General features: G+C 46.5%; 1 protein-coding gene across 1 annotated transcript in view; it reads right to left on the reverse strand.

The window, feature by feature from the left end:
• The window catches only part of csmd2 (CUB and Sushi multiple domains 2), a 995,459-nt gene that overhangs the window by 878,111 nt on the left and 96,944 nt on the right, over positions 1-20,404 (reverse strand). The window contains exon 3 of the mRNA XM_072502405.1: positions 15,966-16,040. Within this exon, the coding sequence (XP_072358506.1) occupies positions 15,966-16,040 (75 nt within the window). The remainder of the gene's footprint in view (positions 1-15,965; positions 16,041-20,404) is intronic.

Below are 20,404 nucleotides of genomic sequence, written 5' to 3' on the forward strand. Positions count from 1 at the left end.
CTGCGACCGCCCCTGCCCTCCACTGCAAACATAAAGAAAGACCAAATTCAAATGACACCTTTGCAGCACATCAGCATAACTGCTGCTGACATACTTCACTGGAGCCTGACATAACACAGAAACAAGCGTTGACTTGTAGGTGGATAAATAGTGAAGGGTATAAAAATGAGTTTTCACATACATTGATTCAAAATTCACATGTAGCTCAAGTTCATGCATGTTAATAGTGGACAAAGATTAACATTATCAGTGAATCATTATGATTTGTGTGGCTCAATTTTAGCACATTAACACATGAAGTGTGTTAATTTGTTGGAGAATAATTGGGCACAATCTGCAAACAAAAAGCAGCAGAAATTGAGCATTGAAAAATAATTAATATTTTCTGTTCACATTTCAGCAAATGTTGGGATTAGAACCAAAAAATTAGATTGCAATCTTGGGAAATTGGGGTTGCAATAGCAGTACAGAGATAAGTGTTCCTGCAAAATACTGCGGATGCTGGAACCTGAAACAAAAACAGAGGAAGCTGGACTGAGCAGTTTTGGAAACATCTGTATCAGGGACACTAACAACAGATTTGGTGGCGATTTTGCAGAACACCTTCATTCAGCCCGCGAGCATGACCCCCAACCTTCCTGCTTGCTTGCTACTTTAGTTTATCATCTTGCTCTCATGCCCACTGTGCATCCTAGGCCTGCTGCAATTCTCCAGCGAAACCCAATGCAAAATGGAGGAGCAGCACCTCACCTGCCAATTAGGTATGTTACAGAAGTCAGGATTCAACATTCAGTTCAACAACTTTTGACTGTGACCCTTCTCCTATATCTTAACCTTTTTTTTAATATCCCAAAATTTTTTTGTTCGACAGCAAAAACCCTCTCTCCCCCACCTTTACAGGGCGATCTGTCATTTGTTCTTCAGTCTTGCCCTATTTTTGTTGCAGTCTCTCCCTGCTCCTACAAATCATTGTTCCACTCTCTCTTATATGTAGAATATCATACATGTCCCTCCCTTTAGCTCTTTTTTTTTGAGCATCTTGTGGCAGAGCCTACTAGGGAACATACAATTCTGGATTTGGTGATGTGTAATGAGGCAAACTTAATCAGGGAACTTAAGGTGAACGAACCCTTCGAGAGCAGTGACCACAATATGATAGAATTTACCCTGCAGTTTGAGAAGGAGAAGTTGCATTCAGATGTAACGGTATGACAATTAAATCAGGGTAACTACAAAGACATGAGGGAAGAGCTGGTGAGAGTTGATTGGAAAAGGAGACGAGCAGGGAAGACAGTGAAACAGCAATGGCAGGAGTTTTGGGGGGTTATTCGGGAGGCACAACAGAAATTCATCCCAAGGAGGAGGAAATATGCTAAGGGGAGGACAAGGCATCCATGGCTGACAAGGGAAATCAAGGACAGCATAAATGCTAAAGAAAAAGCATACAAAGTGGAAAGGATTAATGGGAAGCCAGAGGATTGGAAAACCTTTAAAAGCGAGCAGAGGACAACTAAAAAAGCAATAAGGGGAGAGAAGATGAAGTATGAGTGCAAGCTAGCTAGTAATATGAAGGAAGATAGGAAGAGTTTTTTTCAATATATAAAAGGTAAGAGAGAGGCAAAAATAGACATTGGCGCACTGGAAAATGTGGCTGGAAAAGTAATAATAGGAAACAAAGAAATGGCAGACGAACTGAATAGTTACTTTGCATCAGTCTTCACGGTGGAAGACACCAGTGGGATGCCAGAGCTCCAGGAGAATCGGGGAGCAGAGGTGAGTGCAGTGATCATTACTAAGGAGAAGGTTCTGGGGAAACTGAAAGGTCTGAAGGTGGATAAATCACCTGGAACGGATGGACTACACCCCAGGGTACTAAAATAGATAGCTCAGGAGATTGTGGGGGCATTGGTGATGATCTTTCAAGAATCACTGGAGACAGGAAGGGTCCCAGAGGACGAGAAAGTGGCTAATGTAACACCACTGTTTAAGAAGAGAGGGAGACAGAAGACAGGAAATTATAGGCCGGTTAGCCTGACTTTGGTCTTTGGTAAGATTTTACATTCCATTATTAAAGATGAGATCGCGGAGTACTTGGAAGTGCATGATAAAATAGGACTGAGTCAGCACGGCTCGTCACGGAGAGGTCATATCTGACAAATCTGTTAGAGTTCTTTGAGGAAGTAATAAGGAAGTCAGACAAAGGAGAACCAGTGGACGTGATTCATTTGGATTTCCAGAAGGCCTTTGACAAGGTGCTGCATAGGAGACTGTTAAATAAGTTAAGAGCCCATGGTGTTAATGGTAAGATCCTGGCATGGATAGAGGATTGACTGACTGGCAGAAGGCAGAGAGTGGGGATAAAGGGGTCTTTATCAGGATGGCAGCCGGTGACTAGTGGTGTACCTCAGGGGTGGGTGCTGGGACCACAACGTTTCACAATATATATTAATGATGTGGAGGAAGGAACTGAAGGCACTGTTGCTAAGTTTGCAGATGATACAAAGATCTGCAGAGGGGCAGGTAGTATTGAGGAAGCAGGCGGGCTGCAGAAGGACTTGGACAGGCTAGGAGAGTGGGCAAAGAAGTGGCAGATGGAATACAATGTCGAAAAGTGTGAGGTTATGCACTTTGGAAGGAGAAATGGAAGCATAGACTATTTTCTAAATGGGAAGATGCTTAGGAAATCAGAAGCACAAAGGGACTTGGGAGTCCTTGTTCATGATTCTCTTAAGGTTAACGTGCAGGTTCAGTCGGCAGTTCGGAAGGCAATGCAATGTTAGCATTCATGCCGCGAGGGCTAGAATACAAGACCAGTGATGTACTTCTGAGGCTATATAAGGCTCTGGTCAGACAACATTTGGAGTATTGTGAGCAGTTTTGGGCCCCGTATCTAAGGATGGATGCGGACTTCATCAGCAAATGTGTGGACGACTGCGTTCCCCAACCGGAAACCATGGCTCAATCGCGAGATTGACTCCTTACTGAAGGACAGATCTGAGGCGTTCAAGGCAGACGGCCCTGACCTATACAAGAAATCCAGGTACGACCTCCGAAAAGCCATCCGGAATGCCAAGAGAGAATATCAAACCAAGCTAGAGTCACAGACAGACTCTCGGCGGTTGTGGCAAGGACTAAACAACATAACGGGCTACAAAGCGAAGCCGAAGAGTATCTCTGGCAGCAGCGCACCCCTCCCCGATGAACTCAATGCATTCTATGCTCGGTTCGAGCAGGTAACCAACAATCCGCTGGCGAGTGCCCCAGCAGCCCATAATTCACCCATACCCACCATCACAGCTTCCGAAGTCAGGTTGGCCTTCCTGAAAGTGAACCCTCGGAAGGCGACGGGCCCAGACAGGATCCCTGGTCATGCACTCAGAGCCTGCGCGGACCAGCTGGCAGAGGTATTCACGGACATCTTTAACCTGTCCCTACTCCACTCCGAGGTCTCTACCTGCTTCAAGAAGACCACCATCATACCGGTACCAAAGAAGAACCAGGCAACATGCCTCAATGACTACTGACCAGTGGCCCTGACTTCAGTCGTAATGAAGTGCTTCGAGAGGTTGATCATGAAGCGCATCACCTCCATACTCCCAGAACGCCTTGATCCACTGCAATTCGCATACCGCTGCAACCGGTCCACATCAGACACCATTTCCCTGGCCCTTCACTCATCCCTAAAGCATCTCGAAAACAAGGACTCCTACATTAGACTCCTATTTATTGACTACAGCTCTGCCTTCAACACCATAATCCCAGCCAAGCTCATATCAAAGCTCCAAAACCTAGGACTTGGCTCCCCACTCTGCAACTGGATCCTCGATTTTCTGACCAACAGACCACAAGCAGTAAGAATGAACAACAACACCTCCTCCACAATAGTCCTCAACACCAGCGCCCCGCAAGGCTGCGTACTTAGCCTCCTACTCTACTCCCTGTACACACACAACTGCGTGGCAAAACTTGGTTCCAACTCATCTACAAGTTTGCTGACGATTTGCTGAAGGAATAACAGGAATGCGGAATATTTGGCTCATGGTAAAATTCTTGGAAGTGTGGATGAGCAGAGGGATCTCGGTGTCCATGTACATAGATCCCTGAAAGTTGCCACCCAGGTTGATAGGGTTGTGAAGGCCTATGGTGTGTTGGCCTTTATTGGTAGAGGGATTGAGTTCCGGAGTCATGAGGTCATGTTGCAGCTGTACAAAACTCTGGTACGGCCGCATTTGGAGTATTGCGTACAGTTCTGGTCACCTCATTATAGGAAGGACGTGGAAGCTTTGGAACGGGTGCAGAGGAGATTTACCAGGATGTTGCCTGGTATGGAGGGAAAATCTTATGAGGAAAGGCTGATGGACTTGAGGTTGTTTTCGTTAGAGAGAAGAAGGTTAAGAGGAGACTTAATAGAGGCATACAAAATGATCAGAGGGTTAGATAGGGTGCACAGTGAGAGCCTTCTCCCACGGATGGAAATGGCTAGCATGAGGGGACATAGCCTTAAACTGAGGGGTAATAGATATAGGACAGAGGTCAGAGGTATGTTCTTTACGCAAAGAGTGGTGAGGCCGTGGAATGCCCTACCTGCAATAGTAGTGAACTCGCCAACATTGAGGGCATTTAAAAGTTTATTGGATAAACATATGGATGATAATGGCATAGTGTAGGTTAGATGGCTTTTGTTTTTTGACTTCCCATGTCGGTGCAACATCGTGGGCCGAAGGGCCTGTACTGCGCTGTATCGTTCTATGTTCTATGTTCTATGATACGACCATAGTGGGCTGGATCTCGAATAACGATGAGTCCGAATACAGGAGGGAGATAGAGAACCTAGTGGAGTGGTGTAGCGACAACAATCTCTCCCTCAATGCCAGCAAAACTAAAGAGCTGGTAATTGACTTCAGGAAGCAAAGTACTGTACACACCCCTGTCAGCATCAACGGGGCCGAGGTGGAGATGGTTCGCAGTTTCAAATTCCTAGGGGTGCACATCTCCAAAAATCTGTCCTGGTCCACCCACGTCGACGCTACCACCAAGAAAGCACAACAGCACCTATACTTCCTCAGGAAACTAAGGAAATTCGGCATGTCCACATTGACTCTTACCAACTTTTACAGATGCACCATAGAAAGCATCCTATCAGGCTGCATCACAGCCTGGTATGGCAACTGCTCGGCCCAGGACCGCAAGAAACTTCAGAGAGTCGTGAACACCGCCCAGTCCATCACACGAACCTGCCTCCCATCCATTGACTCCATCTACACCTCCTGCTGCCTGGGAAAGCGGGCAGTATAATCAAAGATCCCCCCCACCCGGCTTACTCACTCTTCCAACTTATTCCATTGAGCAGGAGATACAGAAGTCTGAGAACACGCACGAACAGACTCAAAAACAGCTTCTTCCCCACTGTCACCAGACTCCTAAATGACCCTCTTATGGACTGATTTCATTAACACTACACCCTGTATGCTTCATCCGATGCCAGTGCTAATGTAGTTACATTGGAAATGTTGTGTTGCCCTACTATGTATTTTCTTTTATTCCCTTTTCTTCTCATGTACTTAATGATCTGTTGAGCTGCTCGCAGAAAAATACTTTGCACTGTACCTCGGTACACGTGACAATAAACAAATTCAATCCAATCCAATGTGCTGGCCTTGGAAAGGGTCCAGAGGAGGTTCACAAGAATGATCCCTGGAATGAAGAGCTTGTCATATGAGGAACAGTTGAGGACTCTGGGTCTGTACTCATTGGAGTTTAGAAGGATGAGGGGGGATCTTATTGAAACTTACAGGATACTATGTGACCTGGATAGAGTGGATGTGGAGAGGATGTTTCCACTTGTAGGAAAAACTAGAACCAGAGGACAGAATCTCAGACTAAAGGGACGATCCTTTAAAACAGAGATGAGGAGGAATTTCTTCAGCCAGAGGGTCATGAATCAGTGGAACACTTTTCCGTAGAAGGCTGTGGAGGACAAATCACTGACTGTATTTAAGACAGAGATAGATAGGTTCTTGATTAATGAGGGGATTGGGGTTATGGGGAGAAGGCAGGAGAATGGGGACAAGAAAATTATTAGCCATGATTGAATGGCGGAGCAGACTCGATGGGCCGAATTGCCTAATACTGCTCCTATGTCTTATGGTCTTATGAAGAAGGGTCATGCAGACTCGAAATGTTAACTCTGTTTTCATTCCCTACGGATGCTGCCAGACCTGCTGAGTTTTATCAGCTTTCTTTGTTTCTGTGACAGAGATAACTATATTTTGTTTCCTGAGAAGTGTTGAGCTTCCACTCAACTGATGGGGCCACTTGTCAGGAGGGCTCTCCCAATCTTCAAAGGTAATTTAGCAATATTATTGCATTTGGGGTCAGATTTGCACTATTGAGGTAGTTAGCTCAAGGCAGGAAATCTACTAACTCTGCAAATGCACCTTAGTTTAAAGGGCCCCGTTACATCCAGGCTTTGCTCCGGTGGAGGGGATGGCAGGATAGAATCAAACCCGCGGATGCCAGGAGCAAATCATGGATAGCCATGAGCGGACTGGTTCGAAGGCTAGCCTTGACATTGTCCCGGTCACATTAAAAATAGTTAGACCCTTTAGCTCTCACCACTCTCATGCCCTCAACTTTCCACCACTGCAATGTTCTGCGCCACATCCATTGCCACCATTCAGAATGAGGCATTTGGTAACTTTCTCAGTATAAACAGATGGCCTGACATGGGGTTCTCCAACTCGGCTCATTAAGGAATACCTGCCTAAGATCTGCGACTCATAAATGCTTTAGAATTGAATATGAGGGTAAATTAGCCAGCAATATAAAACAGACTGCCAAAGCGTTTATAAGAAAGGAACAGAATAGCCCCTAAAGTTAATATTGGCCCAGTAGAATCAGAGACAGGAGAAATTATCATGGGAAATGAGGAAATGTCAGGGACATTGAACACATATTCTGTGTCTGTCTTCACAGTAGAAGACACAAGTTTCATTCTGGAAATAGATGGTAAACTGGGGCTAAATAAGTGAGGAAATTAATATCAACAGAGCCAAAGTATTGGAGATACTTAAGGGATTACAAGTGCAAAATATCCCTGGGGCCTGATAGCCTTCACCCTAGAGTTCAAAAGCAGCTAATTGTAGAGATAGTGGATGAGCTGGGTGTGATTTTCCAGAATCCATTGGATTTAGGCATGGCCCCATCAGATTGGAAGTTGGCAAATGTTACTCTGCTTTCAAGAAAGGAGGGAGAGAGATAACAGGGAATTAGTGGTATGTTAGTCTCATATCCGTTATTGGGAAGATGCTGGAACCTATTATTAAGAACGCAATAACAATGCACTCAGAAAAGCATAATATGATTGGATCAAGTCAAGGGAAATGCTGTTTAACAATTTTATTGACATTTTTTGAGGATATAACTATTAAGGTAGATAAAGGGAACTAGTAGATATAGTATGCCTCGATTTCCAAAAGACTTTTGATAAGGTGTGGCATAAAAGGTTAATAGGCAAAATAAGTGCACATGGAATTAGGGAGATATATTAACATGGATAGAGGATTAGTTAACAGATGGGTAGCAGAAAATGGGCGTAAATTAGGCTTTTCAAGCTGGTAGCTAGTGACAGTTGAATACCACAAGGGTCAATTCTGAGGACTCAACTATTTCCACTCCATATTAATATTAATAGAGCAGCATGGTGGCACAGTGGTTAGCACTGCTGCCTCACAGCACTAGGGACCCGGGTTCGATTCCGACCTTGGGTGATACGTTCTCTCCGTGTCTGCGCGGGTTTCCTCCAGGTGCTCCGGTTTCCTCCCACAATCCAAAGATGTGCAGGTTAGGTGGATTGGCCTTGCTAAATTGCCACTTAGTGTCCAAAGGTTGGGTGGGGTTACGGGGATGAGGTGGGAGAGTGGGCTGAGGTAGGGTGCTCTTTCAGGGATCGGAACAAATTCGATAGGGCAAATGGCCTCCTTCTGTGATTTTATGATTCTAATGAGTTAGATGAAGAAACAGAGAGTAATGTATCTAAATTTGTTGATGAGACAAAGTGAGCTGGAAAGCTTAGCTATTTGGAGGACACAGAGAATTTAAAGAGATATAGGCTGTGATACTTTTGATTTCATTTTCAGTGCCACCACCACTGGGAAAACAGGAGTCGCAGAGCTGCAGAGGTGGGATTCAATGGCACTTTAAAACATTTTTGGAGGGGGGCAGGTTTTGCACTGGCCTTGGGAGGGATGGGGCCAAACCCCAATGACAGATCCCACTCCGCCAAGGTCGGCGTGCCATTTTATGGGTGCTAAATTTAAAGATGTCCAAATCTGCACACTCAACTCAAACTGTGGCCCAACAGATCTTCTGTACAAATTTATTACCACTGTTTTTATTTCAAAATCCCTAAATATAAAGGACGACATACATCATAAGAGCTTGTGCTCATACAGTGTGATCTTTAGGTCACATCACACCTTGCAAAGTGTAGCCAGTTCTGGGGACAATTCTCCAGCCCCGCTCGTGCAGACACAAATTGCGTTTTTGGCCCAAGACTCTCACAAGAGAGCCATAACCCGATTTGCACCGGTGAGAAATCATTTTGAAATTCCCGCCCCTGGCCAGCGACATAATCTGATTAATGGTCTTGTCGGGCGTGAACTGGATTGGCATATTAATATTCTAATTTAAATATGCAGAATCGGCTTCAAGCCAAATTTGTCCAGCTCCTCACCGGCGCAAAGTGAACCCAAAGGGAATCATTACTATTCTCCAAAAACGGAGACCTGACGTAACGACAATGCTGAGGGGGTCAGAGACCATTGAAGACCTTGGGTGGTCAGGAAAATGCTGGAAAGTGCCCCAGCACTGCCCCTTGGGACCTTGGTTGTGCCAACCTTGCACTACCAAGAGGTGGGGCCTGAGGTAGGGGGCCTGTAGGAGGGCCTAAAAGGGGAGGCCTAAGGGGGGGCCTGAGTAGGGGGCCTGAAGGGGGAGCTCTGAATGGAGGGTACATTCCACAACACCAAAGCAGGGTGTCACTTACTTGTGGGGAGGGCCGCGCCTGATAACAGTGATTGGGGGCGTTTTTACCGGCATTTTTGGGGGGGGGGGGGGGGAGTTCTGTAGGGCTGTCTTAAAATTGGCAGATTGGCTATCTCAGAGGAGCTGTATCTGGCAGCGTCTTTCGGTCCCACACACCTCACTCAATGTGCAAAAAATTACTAAGTGTAAGTGGATTACGATCTGGAGTACGCTGACTACCCCCAGCAGGATCATACCGCCTTTCCTTGCCAGAGACACTATGAAATTTTTGCATCCCTAATCAGCAAGACAAAGGAGGACATTCAGAGTCTGAATGCAATTCAGAGAAACGTCAAGAGGCTGACTCCCAACTTCAAAGGCCTTCATTATAATAAAGAAAAACTGGAATTAAGACTTTAAAGGAAGTGACTGAGCGATCATCTTACCAAATTATGCATTCAAAATAATCAGATTCAGAAATGTATAGATTCAGAAAATTACTTCAAACTATGATAATTGGACAGCGGATCACCAGGTTCAAAGTAACAAGATCAAAGTTGGTGAGAGCATTAACAAAAAATGATTAGAGCTTATAACAAAGGCAATGTATTAATTGTGGGGGACTTCAACCTTCATATCGACTGGGACAATCAAATTGGTAACTGTGGTCTAAGGTATGAGTTTGTGGAATGTATTTGTGACAGATTTTTTGACCAATACATTTTGGATGAATAAGAATGAAGCTATCGTTGATCTAGTATTATGTAATGAAGCAGAATTAATTCGTATTGCCATTGTACAAGATCCACTGAGAATTAGTGATCATAATACCATTGGATTTCAATTGCTGGTAATCTTTGGCAAGGCCATCCCGCCAAATGAGCAACACCCCATTAAGGGCTCACCAAATTCCGTCCCCCCACCCACCTTAAGGGCCCCACCAGGCAATCCCCCTGCATCACCTACTTCCAATCCCCCTCATTACCCCACTTCAGGCCCTTCTGGGCGAAAACCTGATCGGGGCCGACAGAGCAGCTGGGAGACTCGCAGTACGTATGACACCCGGCTAGAATTCTGATTTGGTCCTCACATCCAATTCAATAGGCTTTTGTGAATCTCGGCTGGGGCTGGTAGCCCTGGAGACTTCCCCCAATGCATAGTTTAAGTGAGGAGGTAATAAGGTGGCAGCTGGATTATGATGTCAGGAAGTGTAAAGTTATTCAAAGTTATTCAATTTGGTCAAAATAATACAAAAAAATATGTTTTTAAAAGTGAGAGACTTGTAGGCGTTGTTGTTCAGCAGATTTGGGTGTGCTTGTAAAAGGAATGCAAAATGTCTACGTACAAGTGCTGCAAGCAAATAAGAAGGCAAATTACATGTTGGCCTTTATTGCAAGGGGTTTGGAGTACAGGAGTAAAGAAGTCTTGCTGAAGTGTTAGTGTCCTTCCGTTTGATTTCCCTTTGTTCCCATTTCTTTTGTTTAATTTGATTAATTTTGGTCTGGGGACTCATAATCGGAGTGCGGTGGACTTATGCTGAGGCAGTCTGCTGGTCAGCACAGTGTGTTCCAGGATTTACTTTTTTCAAGAGGAGAATTCAGACTCATCGGTGCCGAGGAAAGATTAAGAACCAGCTTCGGAGGAAGTTGGCTCGATTGGCTGGCTGGAAACATGTGTGTTGGCCATGGAAAGTGTTCTAGCTAACAACACTCAGTGATTGGTTCCTGCTACGTCCTTCTGAGCGAACTGGGCAGAAGTGATGAGACCCTGACAGTAGAAGGAGTTTTCTCTCTCTGCTGAAGTTGAGGACTGTTTTATTGTTCTAAAACCAGCGAGTGCCTGGCATATTTTAATGATCTAGATGAAATCTAGATTGGGGGCAGCACGGTAGCATAGTGGTTAGCACAGTTGCTTCACAGCTCCAGGGTGCCAGTTTCAATTCCCGACTGGGTCACTGTCTGTTCGGAGTCTTCACGTCCTCCCCGTGTCTGCGTGGGTTTCCACCGGGTGCTCCGGTTTCCTCCCACAGTCCAAAGATGTGCGGGTTAGGTGGATTGGCCATGCTAAATTGCCCTTAGTGTCCAAAAATTGAGGTTACTAGGTTAAGGGGGTGGGGGTGGGGGGTGGGGGGGTGTGGAGGAGGTGTGTGCTTGAGTGGGGTGCTCTTTCCAAGGGCCGGTGCAGACTCGATGGGCCGAATGGCCTGCTTCTGCACTGTAAATTCTATGATGATTCTATGAAATGGTCTTGAATCTACAAAAAAACTGACAGCCTTACCAGAGAAAACCCTCTCAGGCTGAGAAGGAAGAAGCAATGAAGCGAAAGCTTAAACTTCTGAAACCATCAGAGTGCATCGGAGATCTTTTATCCTTTTTACTTTATTATCATTTTCCTTCCCTCTCCACCAGTCTTTCTCTCCATGGTGTCTGTCTGTATGTTTGTGTATATAGAACATAGAACATTACAGCGCAGTACAGGCCCTTCGGCCCTCGATGTTGCGCCGACCTGTGAAACCACTCTAAAGCCCATCTACACGATTCCCTTATCGTCCATATGTCTATCCAATGACCATTTGAATGCCCTTAGTGTTGGCGAGTCCACTACTGTTGCAGGCAGGGCATTCCACGCCCTTACTACTCTCTGAGTAAAGAACCTACCTCTGACATCTGGGGCGAAATTCTCCCCCAACGGCGCGATGTCCGCCGACTGGCGCCAAACACGGCGCCAATCAGACGGGCATCGCGCCGGCCCAAAGGTGCGGAATGCTCCGCATCTTTGGCGGCCTAGCCCCAACATTGAGGGGCTAGGCCGACGCCGGAGGGATTTCCGCCCCGCCAGCTGGCGGAAATGGCGTTTGTTGCCCCGCCAGCTGGCGCGGAAATGCGGCGCATGCCGGGAGCGTCAGCGGCCGCTGACAGTTTCCCGGCGCATGTGCGGGAGCGTCAGCGGCCGCTGTCAGTTTCCCACACATGCGCAGTGGGGAGAGTCACTTCCGCCTCCGCCATGGTGGAGGCCGTGGCGGAGGCGGAAGGGAAAGAGTGCCCCCACGGCACAGGCCCGCCCGCGGATCGGTGTGCCCCGATCGCGGGCCAGGCCACCGTGGGGGCACCCCCCGGGGTCAGATCGCCCCGCGCCCCCCCCCCAGGACCCCGGAGCCCGCCCACGCCGCCTGGTCCCGCCGGTAAATACCAGGTTTGATTTACGCCGGCGGGACAGGCAATTTCTGGGCGGGACTTCGGCCCATCCGGGCCGGGGAATCCAGCGGGGGGTCCCGCCAACCGGCGCGGCCCGATTCCCGCCCCTGCCCAATCTCTGGTACCGGAGACTTCGGCGGGGGCGGGGGCGGGATTCACGGCGGCCTACGGCCATTCTCCGACCCGGCGGGGGGTCGGAGAATGACGCCCCTGTTCTATACCTATCTCCCCTCAATTTAACGTTATGTCCCCTCGTGCTAGACATCACCATCCGAGGAAAAAGGCTCTCACTGTCCACCCTATCTAATCCTCTCATCATCTTGTATGCCTCAATTAAGTCACCTCTTAACATTCTTCTCTCTAACGAAAACAGCCTCAAGTCCCTCAGCCTTCCCTCATAAGATCTTCCCTCCATACCAGGCAACATTCTGGTAAATCTCCTCTGCACCCTTTCCAATGCTTCCACATCCTTCCTATAATGCGGCGACCAGAATTGCACGCAATACTCCAAATGCGGTCGCACCAGAGTTTTGTACAGCTGCAACATGACGTCATGGCTCCGAAACTCAATCCCTCTACCAATAAAACCTAACACACCGTATGCCTTCTTAACAACCCTCTCAACCTGGGTGGCAACTTTCAGGGATCTATGTACATGGACACCGAGATCTCTCTGCTCATCCACACTACCAAGAATCTTACCATTAGCCCAGTACTCTGTCTTCCTGTTAGTCCTTCCAAAATGAATCACCTCACACTTTTCTGCATTAAACTCCATTTGCCACCTCTCAGCCCAGCGCTGCAGTTTATCTATGTCCCTCTGTAACTTGTAACATCCTTCCGCACTGCCCACAACTCCACCGACAGAAGTGTCATCTGCAAATTTAGTCATCCATCCTTCTACGCCATTCTCTAGGTCATTTATAAAAATGACAAACAGCAGTGGCCCCAAAACAGATCCTTGTGGTACACCACTAGTAACTGGACTCCAGTCTGAACATTTCCCAGCAACCACCACCCTTTGTCTTCTTCCAGCTAGCCAATTTCTGATCCAAACTGCTAAATCACCCTGAATCCCATGCCTCTGTATTTTCTGCAGTAGCCTACCGTGGGGAACCTTATCAAATGCTTTACTGAAATCCATATACACCACATCAACTGCTTTACCCTCATCCACCTGTTTGGTCACCTTCTCAAAGAACTCAATAAGGTTTGTGAGGCACGACCTACCCTTCGCAAAACCGTGTTGACTATCTCTAATCAAATTATTCCTTTCCAGATGATGATACATCCTATCTCTTATAAACGTTTCCAAGATTTTGCCCACAACAGAAGTAAGGCTCACTGGTCTATAGTTACCGGGGTTGTCTCTACTCCCCTTCTTGAACAAGGGGACAACATTTGCTATCGTCCAGTCTTCTGGCACTATTCCTGTAGACAAAGATGACTTAATGACCAAAGCCAAAGGCTCAGCAATCTCCTCCCTAGCTTCCCAGAGAATCCTAGGATAAATCCCATCCGGCCCAGGGGACTTATCTATTTTCACACTTTCCAGAATTGCTAACACCTCCTCCTTATGAACCTCAAGCCCTTCTAGTCTAGTAGCCTGAATCTCAGTATTCTCCTCAACAACATTGTCTTTTTCCTGTGTGAATACTGACGAAAAATATTCATTTAGTACCTCTCCTATCTCCTCGGACTCCACGCACAACTTCCCACTGCTGTCCTTGACTGGCCCTACTCTTACCCTAGTCATTCTTTTATTCCTGACATATCTATAGAAAGCTTTCGGGTTATCCTTGATCCTACCTGCCAAAGGCTTCTCATGTGCCCTCCTAGCCCTTCTTAGCTCTCTCTTTAGGTCCTTCCTAGCTAACTTGTAACTCTCGAGCGCCCTAACTCAACCTTCATGTCTCATCTTTACATAAGCCTCCTTCTTCCTCTTGACAAGTGCTTTGACTGCTTTAGTAAACCACGGTTCCCTTGCTCGACCACTTCCTCCCTGCCTGACAGGTGCATACTTATCAAGGACACGCAGTAGCTGATCCTTGAACAAGCTCCACATTTCCATTGTGCCCATCCCCTGCAGTTTTCCTCTCCATCCTAAGTCTATATAGAATGGGGTGATTGGGAAAGGGGGAAAGGGTATGTTGAGTAAGGGGTATTAGGTCATCAGATCAATTTTTGTCAATTTAATTATATTACTGTTAAATAATAAAAGGTTATTTGGGTTAAATTTACAAACCTGGTGACTGTAGTTTACTGGGCTCAGCCAAGATCCTCAGGTATTTTTAAATAACATCTAATTTCACTTGTGTTGTGATTCCGGGTGGAGTGGGGCTGGAATTGACCAAGCACTAGCCCAGGATCTCATGACAGGTGTTTGATGAGACCACAGCCAGAGTACCACGTGCAGTTCTGGTCTCCACATTTTAAAAAAGATCTACTTGCATTGGTGGCGGTACAACCAAGGTTCATCAAATTAGTCCCTGGGGTAAGAGAGTTGTTCTATGATGAGAGGCTGAGCAGTGTCAGAGGCAATCTCATTGAAACATACATGATCCTGAAGGGGCTTGATAGAGCAGAGACTCCTGATTGTTTCCACTGATTGGGGAATCGAAAATGCGGGGCCAAAGTCTCAGCATAATGGGCCAATCATTGAGGACTGAGGTGAAGGGAAATTACTTCACTCAAAGGGTTGTGAATCTCTGGTTGTCTCTGCCCCAGAGGGTTGTGTATCTATCATTGCTCTATCATTGAATACAGTTAAGACTGGGATGGGATTGAGACTCAGTGAATCAGGGATATGGGGAAATGACAGGGAAGTGGAGTTGAAGCCCAAATCAGCCATTGAATGGCAGAGCAGGCTCAAAGGGCAATATGATCTACTCCTGCTCCTATTTCTTGAGCTCAGCACCGTCTTCTTCATCCATATGGAATGGATTTCCTGGTAGCGAGGGTGTTCCCTTCCTCGTTGAACTGAAAGCCCCATAATCATTCAGCAAAAAAATTGGCTGGGCTGATGTGGTTGAAAGAATTTGCTGATTTTTATTGACAGGTGAACTCGGTAATCAGGCTTTCGTCATCCATATTTAACCTGAGACTTCGCTATCCAGGATAGCCAATGAATTGCAATGAAACTTTTGTGAATGAGCATCATATGACTTAGAGGAAACGCTGAGCCTCAAAAAACTTGAGGGTTGCAGCTTCTCTCCATTGTTTGAAGGTTCAGCTGAACTTTTTTCCTGTTTTGTTGACGGACTGATAACCTTAGTTATGTTTATGAAGAATATATTTGCACATTTTGGACCATTCGTCAAATTACTGATTGTTCCGAAGTTTAATTGAAAGAAGGAAAGGAGGAAGGTAAATAGGATTCAGAAAATTACTTATCTGTTTCTCAGTTTAATTAAATTAAATCTCAATATTATTAAGCTACTGCATGATACATTCTCAATCTGGCCTGCATGGTGCATTTTGTCAGTCCAGCTCATTGGTTGGATGCTGTTTACATCAACACAATGAACTTCTAGTCTCGGCAAGCTCATCAAAGGAAGGAAGCAGAGTCCAGGTAACTCCTCACAATGAGTGGAGAGAGATTGGCAGCACGTCATCCTGTCCATTTATCGGATGGAAAACAATAATCCCACAAAAGAGGATTGGGGAGAGGAATACAAAACTCCACAAGATTCAAATTATTTTTCAGCTCAAAGTTCAAACTGGAAAACGGAGATCAGAACAACTTACAAACTGAGGGTTTCTGGTTGTCTTTGCTGGGAAGTAACTTTACCCCTCGGGACTTCAGTTCAATCAACTTTTTAACTGAAAGAAAGAACATTTGAATGGGTCATTCGCAATCACATACTGTGCACTTCAGAACAACAATTTATATTTACACACAATACCCCAAGGCGTTTTGCAGGAGTGTCATTAAACAAACTGAGACATTGATCAACATAAGGTAAACTAGGGCAGATGCCCAAAGATTTAGCTGAACAGGTAGGTTTTAAAGCGTGTCTCAAAGGAGGAAATCGAGGGAGAGCGTTAGAGAGGTTGAAGGGGGGAATTCCAAAGCTGAGGGCTTAGCCAGCTGAAGATCAATTGGGGAAACTCACCACCACCTTCTTAAGGGCAATTAAGGATAGGCTTCAAATGCTGGCCTTGCCGAAAAACTCACATCTCAAGCAAGTTTATAAAGGCCAGGGTTAGATGAGTGCAGATATCTTAGAGAGTTCAAGATTGTTGAAGCTACTGTGACAGAATTTAGAGGGGGGGGAAGGGCGTGGATGGTGGCGGTTGAGGCCACAGGGGGATTTGAAAACAAAGATAAGAAATTTAAAACTGAGGTGATGCATAACAGAGTCAATGTTTGTCAGCGAGCACAGGAGCAATAGGTGAATAGTGCTAAGGGCAAGTTAAGGCACAGGCAGCAGCATTTTGGATAGCCTCAAGTTTTCAAGGGATAGACTAACCAGGAATGCATTGGCATAGTCAAGTCTAGAGGTACCAAAAGCAAGAAAGGATTACAGGAGCAAGTGAGCTGAGATGAACAAAATTAGGGCAATGTCACGGTGGCCTTAATAATGGTGAGGATGTCTTGTAAGAAGTTGATCTTGGGCACAAATATGACAGCAAGTTGCAAACAATCCGATTTAGTCTCAGATACTTGCCAGGGAAAGTCATAGAGTAGGTTGCTGGGGAATTGAGTTTGGAACTGTGACCAAAGACATTGGTTAGGATTTTCCACCCTCCCATGGTGGAACCTGTTGCAGGTGATGCAGCAGACCAGCCAAAAGTCCATTGTCCATTGACATTGAAAATCCCGACCAATTACTTCATAGTTCTAATAATTGGTTAGAGGAAATTTAATGTTCATGCACTACTGCGTGTCAGATACTAGGGGGGGGGGGGGGGGGGGGCGGGGAGGGGGGGGGGAAGATTTTCTGGCTGTTCTCACCAGCGGGATCCTCCTGTCCCGCCAGTGATGAACTACCGCTGGGGGTTTCCACGCGGAGTGGGTGCATTCAGGAGGAAATCCCATTGACTGCGGCGGCAGCAGAAGATCCCACTGCTGGCCAACGGCAGGCCACCTCCCACCACCGACAAACAGGTCACGGGAATGCGGAAATCCATCCCCCCACCCCCATGCAGTCTGACAATTTAATGCCAGTGCAGGAGTCAAGAAAGATGGCGGTGAGGTAAAGCACAATGTTATCAGCATGCAGGTGAAAATTAACAATGTACTTTTGGATTATGTGACACAGGACAGCGTGCAAATGTGAAATAGGAGGGAGTCAAGGTCATATTGGGAGGGGGGGTGAGGCAATTGAGATAAAAGTGTAGGAGCATCTTGAGGGAAGATGGGACTAGAATGTAATATCTGCACAGGACATACGGGCTGCGAATGTTTGTCTTTCCAGTGGTCCTTGCGGAGTATGAACTTCCCCACTAGAAGCGGGATATCTCAATTACTCAGTGTATATAAGGTCGGTCAGTAAGGCACCGACCAAGCAGGTATCTGGCAGCGGTCTACCGGGATGTGTATATATGTTGTTTGCAAATAAAACATTGTTCTTAGTTTTATTCGCTGTGGACTCCCCGTGTTCTTATTAAACAGAACACTTTGTGAATGTTAAACCCAATTGATGTTTGTATCAATTCTCAGGTTTACTAAATAAATTATCAGCATTGACTCACTCCAAGCTGTTATTGGTGCTTTGCTGAGAGAGAAGTATCCCTATATAGTAATACAATGTACCATTGAGGGAATCTAGAAGTCGGGCTGTATCTTTGTGAAATAGATAACAAGTTGCTTGGGGTTGATTGTAGAAAATACATCTGTCAAAAAAAACCATAAAGGTTGGGACGCAAAAGGGAAAAAGTGGTCATTACTTCCCACCTGGTGACTTATTGATTTTTTTTGCCTAATATGAATATACAGCCATGAGCTAGTCCATTGCTCTAGAAGTGCAGGTCTTGGAATCACACAACAATAATATTTTCACCACCTGCATTAATAAACACTCTTCACAATTAATACAGCCATGATGGAATTTATTTCTATTGCTCAGAAACGAGTTATAAACTTAATTACATGTGGATAATTTCTTGAAAATAGTTTTTTTTTCTGCTGATGCCATCTCCTGTTAATCTTAATGCAATCCAATACAATCGAGAAAGGGAACAAACTATCTTGTGACTATTCACATTCCTGTGTGTACTGGGTTTTTTTAAACATAAAGAAAAAGGGCTGGATTCTCCGCTGTCAGGATTCTCTGTTGCGTTGGCAGCCCAGGTATGTCCCGAAGGTGTGGGGCTGCCCACAATGGGAAACACCATTGGCTGGCTGGCGAGATGGAGCATCCTGGGGGTGCCCCTCACCTGAAATCTGGGGTTGGATTCTCCGGTCGACGACGTCAAAATCGCATTTGGCGATCGACCGGAGAATCCAAGTTTCCAACGAAGTAAGGGGCGGTGCCGCTTTTGCGATACTCCGCCTCCTCCAAAGCAGCGTACTCTGCGAGTACACCGTGCCACGTATCGACAGCCTCAGCACATTGGCTGAGGCCCACCCCCTAATGCTCCGCCCCCGACCGGCCGAGTTCCCGACTGCATGGGGCACGTGTGGTCTCACCCGTCGGGGATTCAGTCATGGTCCCGCCACAGTCCGGACAGGGCCGTACCGTGGGTAGGGGGGGGACATTATTTGGGGCCGGGGGCACTGTGGGGGGGGGGGTAGTCCCAGGCACGCGTGCCGGCCGATGGTGGGGACTATTTTGCGGGCTGGGCCCGCGAGCAGCCGCTGCCATGTAGCATGGAGTGGCCGATGAAGGACGCTGCTGTGCACATGCGCGGCCACACCCCGCCAATTCTCTGGGGCGTATCGACAGCTAGAGCCGGATACTCTACACTGCCGTCCTGCTAGCCCTCAGCGAAACGGGGAATTGGTGGCTGTTTTGCGCTAGTTTTTCTGGTGCAAAACGTTACCATTCCCATGCCGACGTGGGGACATAACCCAAGATTCGGACAATCCAGCCCCTGTGTGACGGGATGGAGAATCCCGCCCGTAGTTTCTGGAACTAGTCAGTGGAATTTCTGGGTGTAAACCTAATGATCAAGTAGTCCAGAATACTTTGGAGAAATCAGAGAGTCACAGATCTGGGGATTTACCACTAGAGCAGCACAATGAAATGATAACCACCCAAATACTATGCAATTAGCTCAAGGGATTTTCTTACATTTCTGCAACAAAACCGAAACTGTTGTGTTATGCTGCTTCAGATAACACAGGCTGCTACTTGATGCAGTCTTAACTAAAGGATGCTCCAGACTCTGACATGAGTTCAACGTGTTTATTGAACTATTAACACAGTTCTCAAATTAGTTCAACTCTCTGCTAATCTAACTGTAGTAACTCAGTCGAACTGTACCAGCTTGCTCTAAGCCACGCACTGGGATGTGATGCTGCTGATCAACCCTGTCTAACTCTCTAATTGTCTGTCTGTGGAAAGAGGCAGGGTGTGAGTGCCTCCTCCCTTTTATAGTGTTTATGTCATGTCCCCTTGTGGTGATGCCACCGCTGAGTGTCCTGACTGCCCATTGGTTGTGTCCTATTCTGAGTGTTCATTGGTTACATATTTGCATATCGTGACATATCCCCTTTTTTTGTGGATGTATATGCTTGTGATTGTGTCTGTCTAATGTGACTGACTGAGGAATACAGAACAGAACAAACAAAACAAATGCTCTCTGAGGCTTGTGTCTGATCCTCGTCGACCGCCGGAGAGGTGGTGGAGGGGAGAACGGTGTCTTGACAGGCGAGTGGGAGGCACAACTGGTGGCCTCGTGGTTCGAGATGTCTGGAGGTGGCAAATCGACATGTGGAAATGGAGAGAAAAGTGGTTGTGGGCAAGCAACTTTTCACAGTGCCCTTCGATTCCTCTGCACAATGGAGCCATCAGCCATACGTATGACATAGGATCTGGGCGCGGCCTGTCGAACAACGACAGCCGGAGCAGACCACCCACCATCCGGTATCTTGATCCTGACCGTGTCTGCCGGAGATAGCACTTCCAGATCGGTAGCATGTGCGTCATAACCCTTGTGGTAGTATGTATTAGGGGTCATGTGGGACTGGAAGCCCTAATGTCATTGGCTGACAGATCCCGGGTCCTGGTTGGCCGTTG

Source organism: Scyliorhinus torazame, chromosome 1 (genome assembly GCF_047496885.1).
Source record: "Scyliorhinus torazame isolate Kashiwa2021f chromosome 1, sScyTor2.1, whole genome shotgun sequence".
Classification (NCBI taxonomy): domain Eukaryota; kingdom Metazoa; phylum Chordata; class Chondrichthyes; order Carcharhiniformes; family Scyliorhinidae; genus Scyliorhinus; species Scyliorhinus torazame.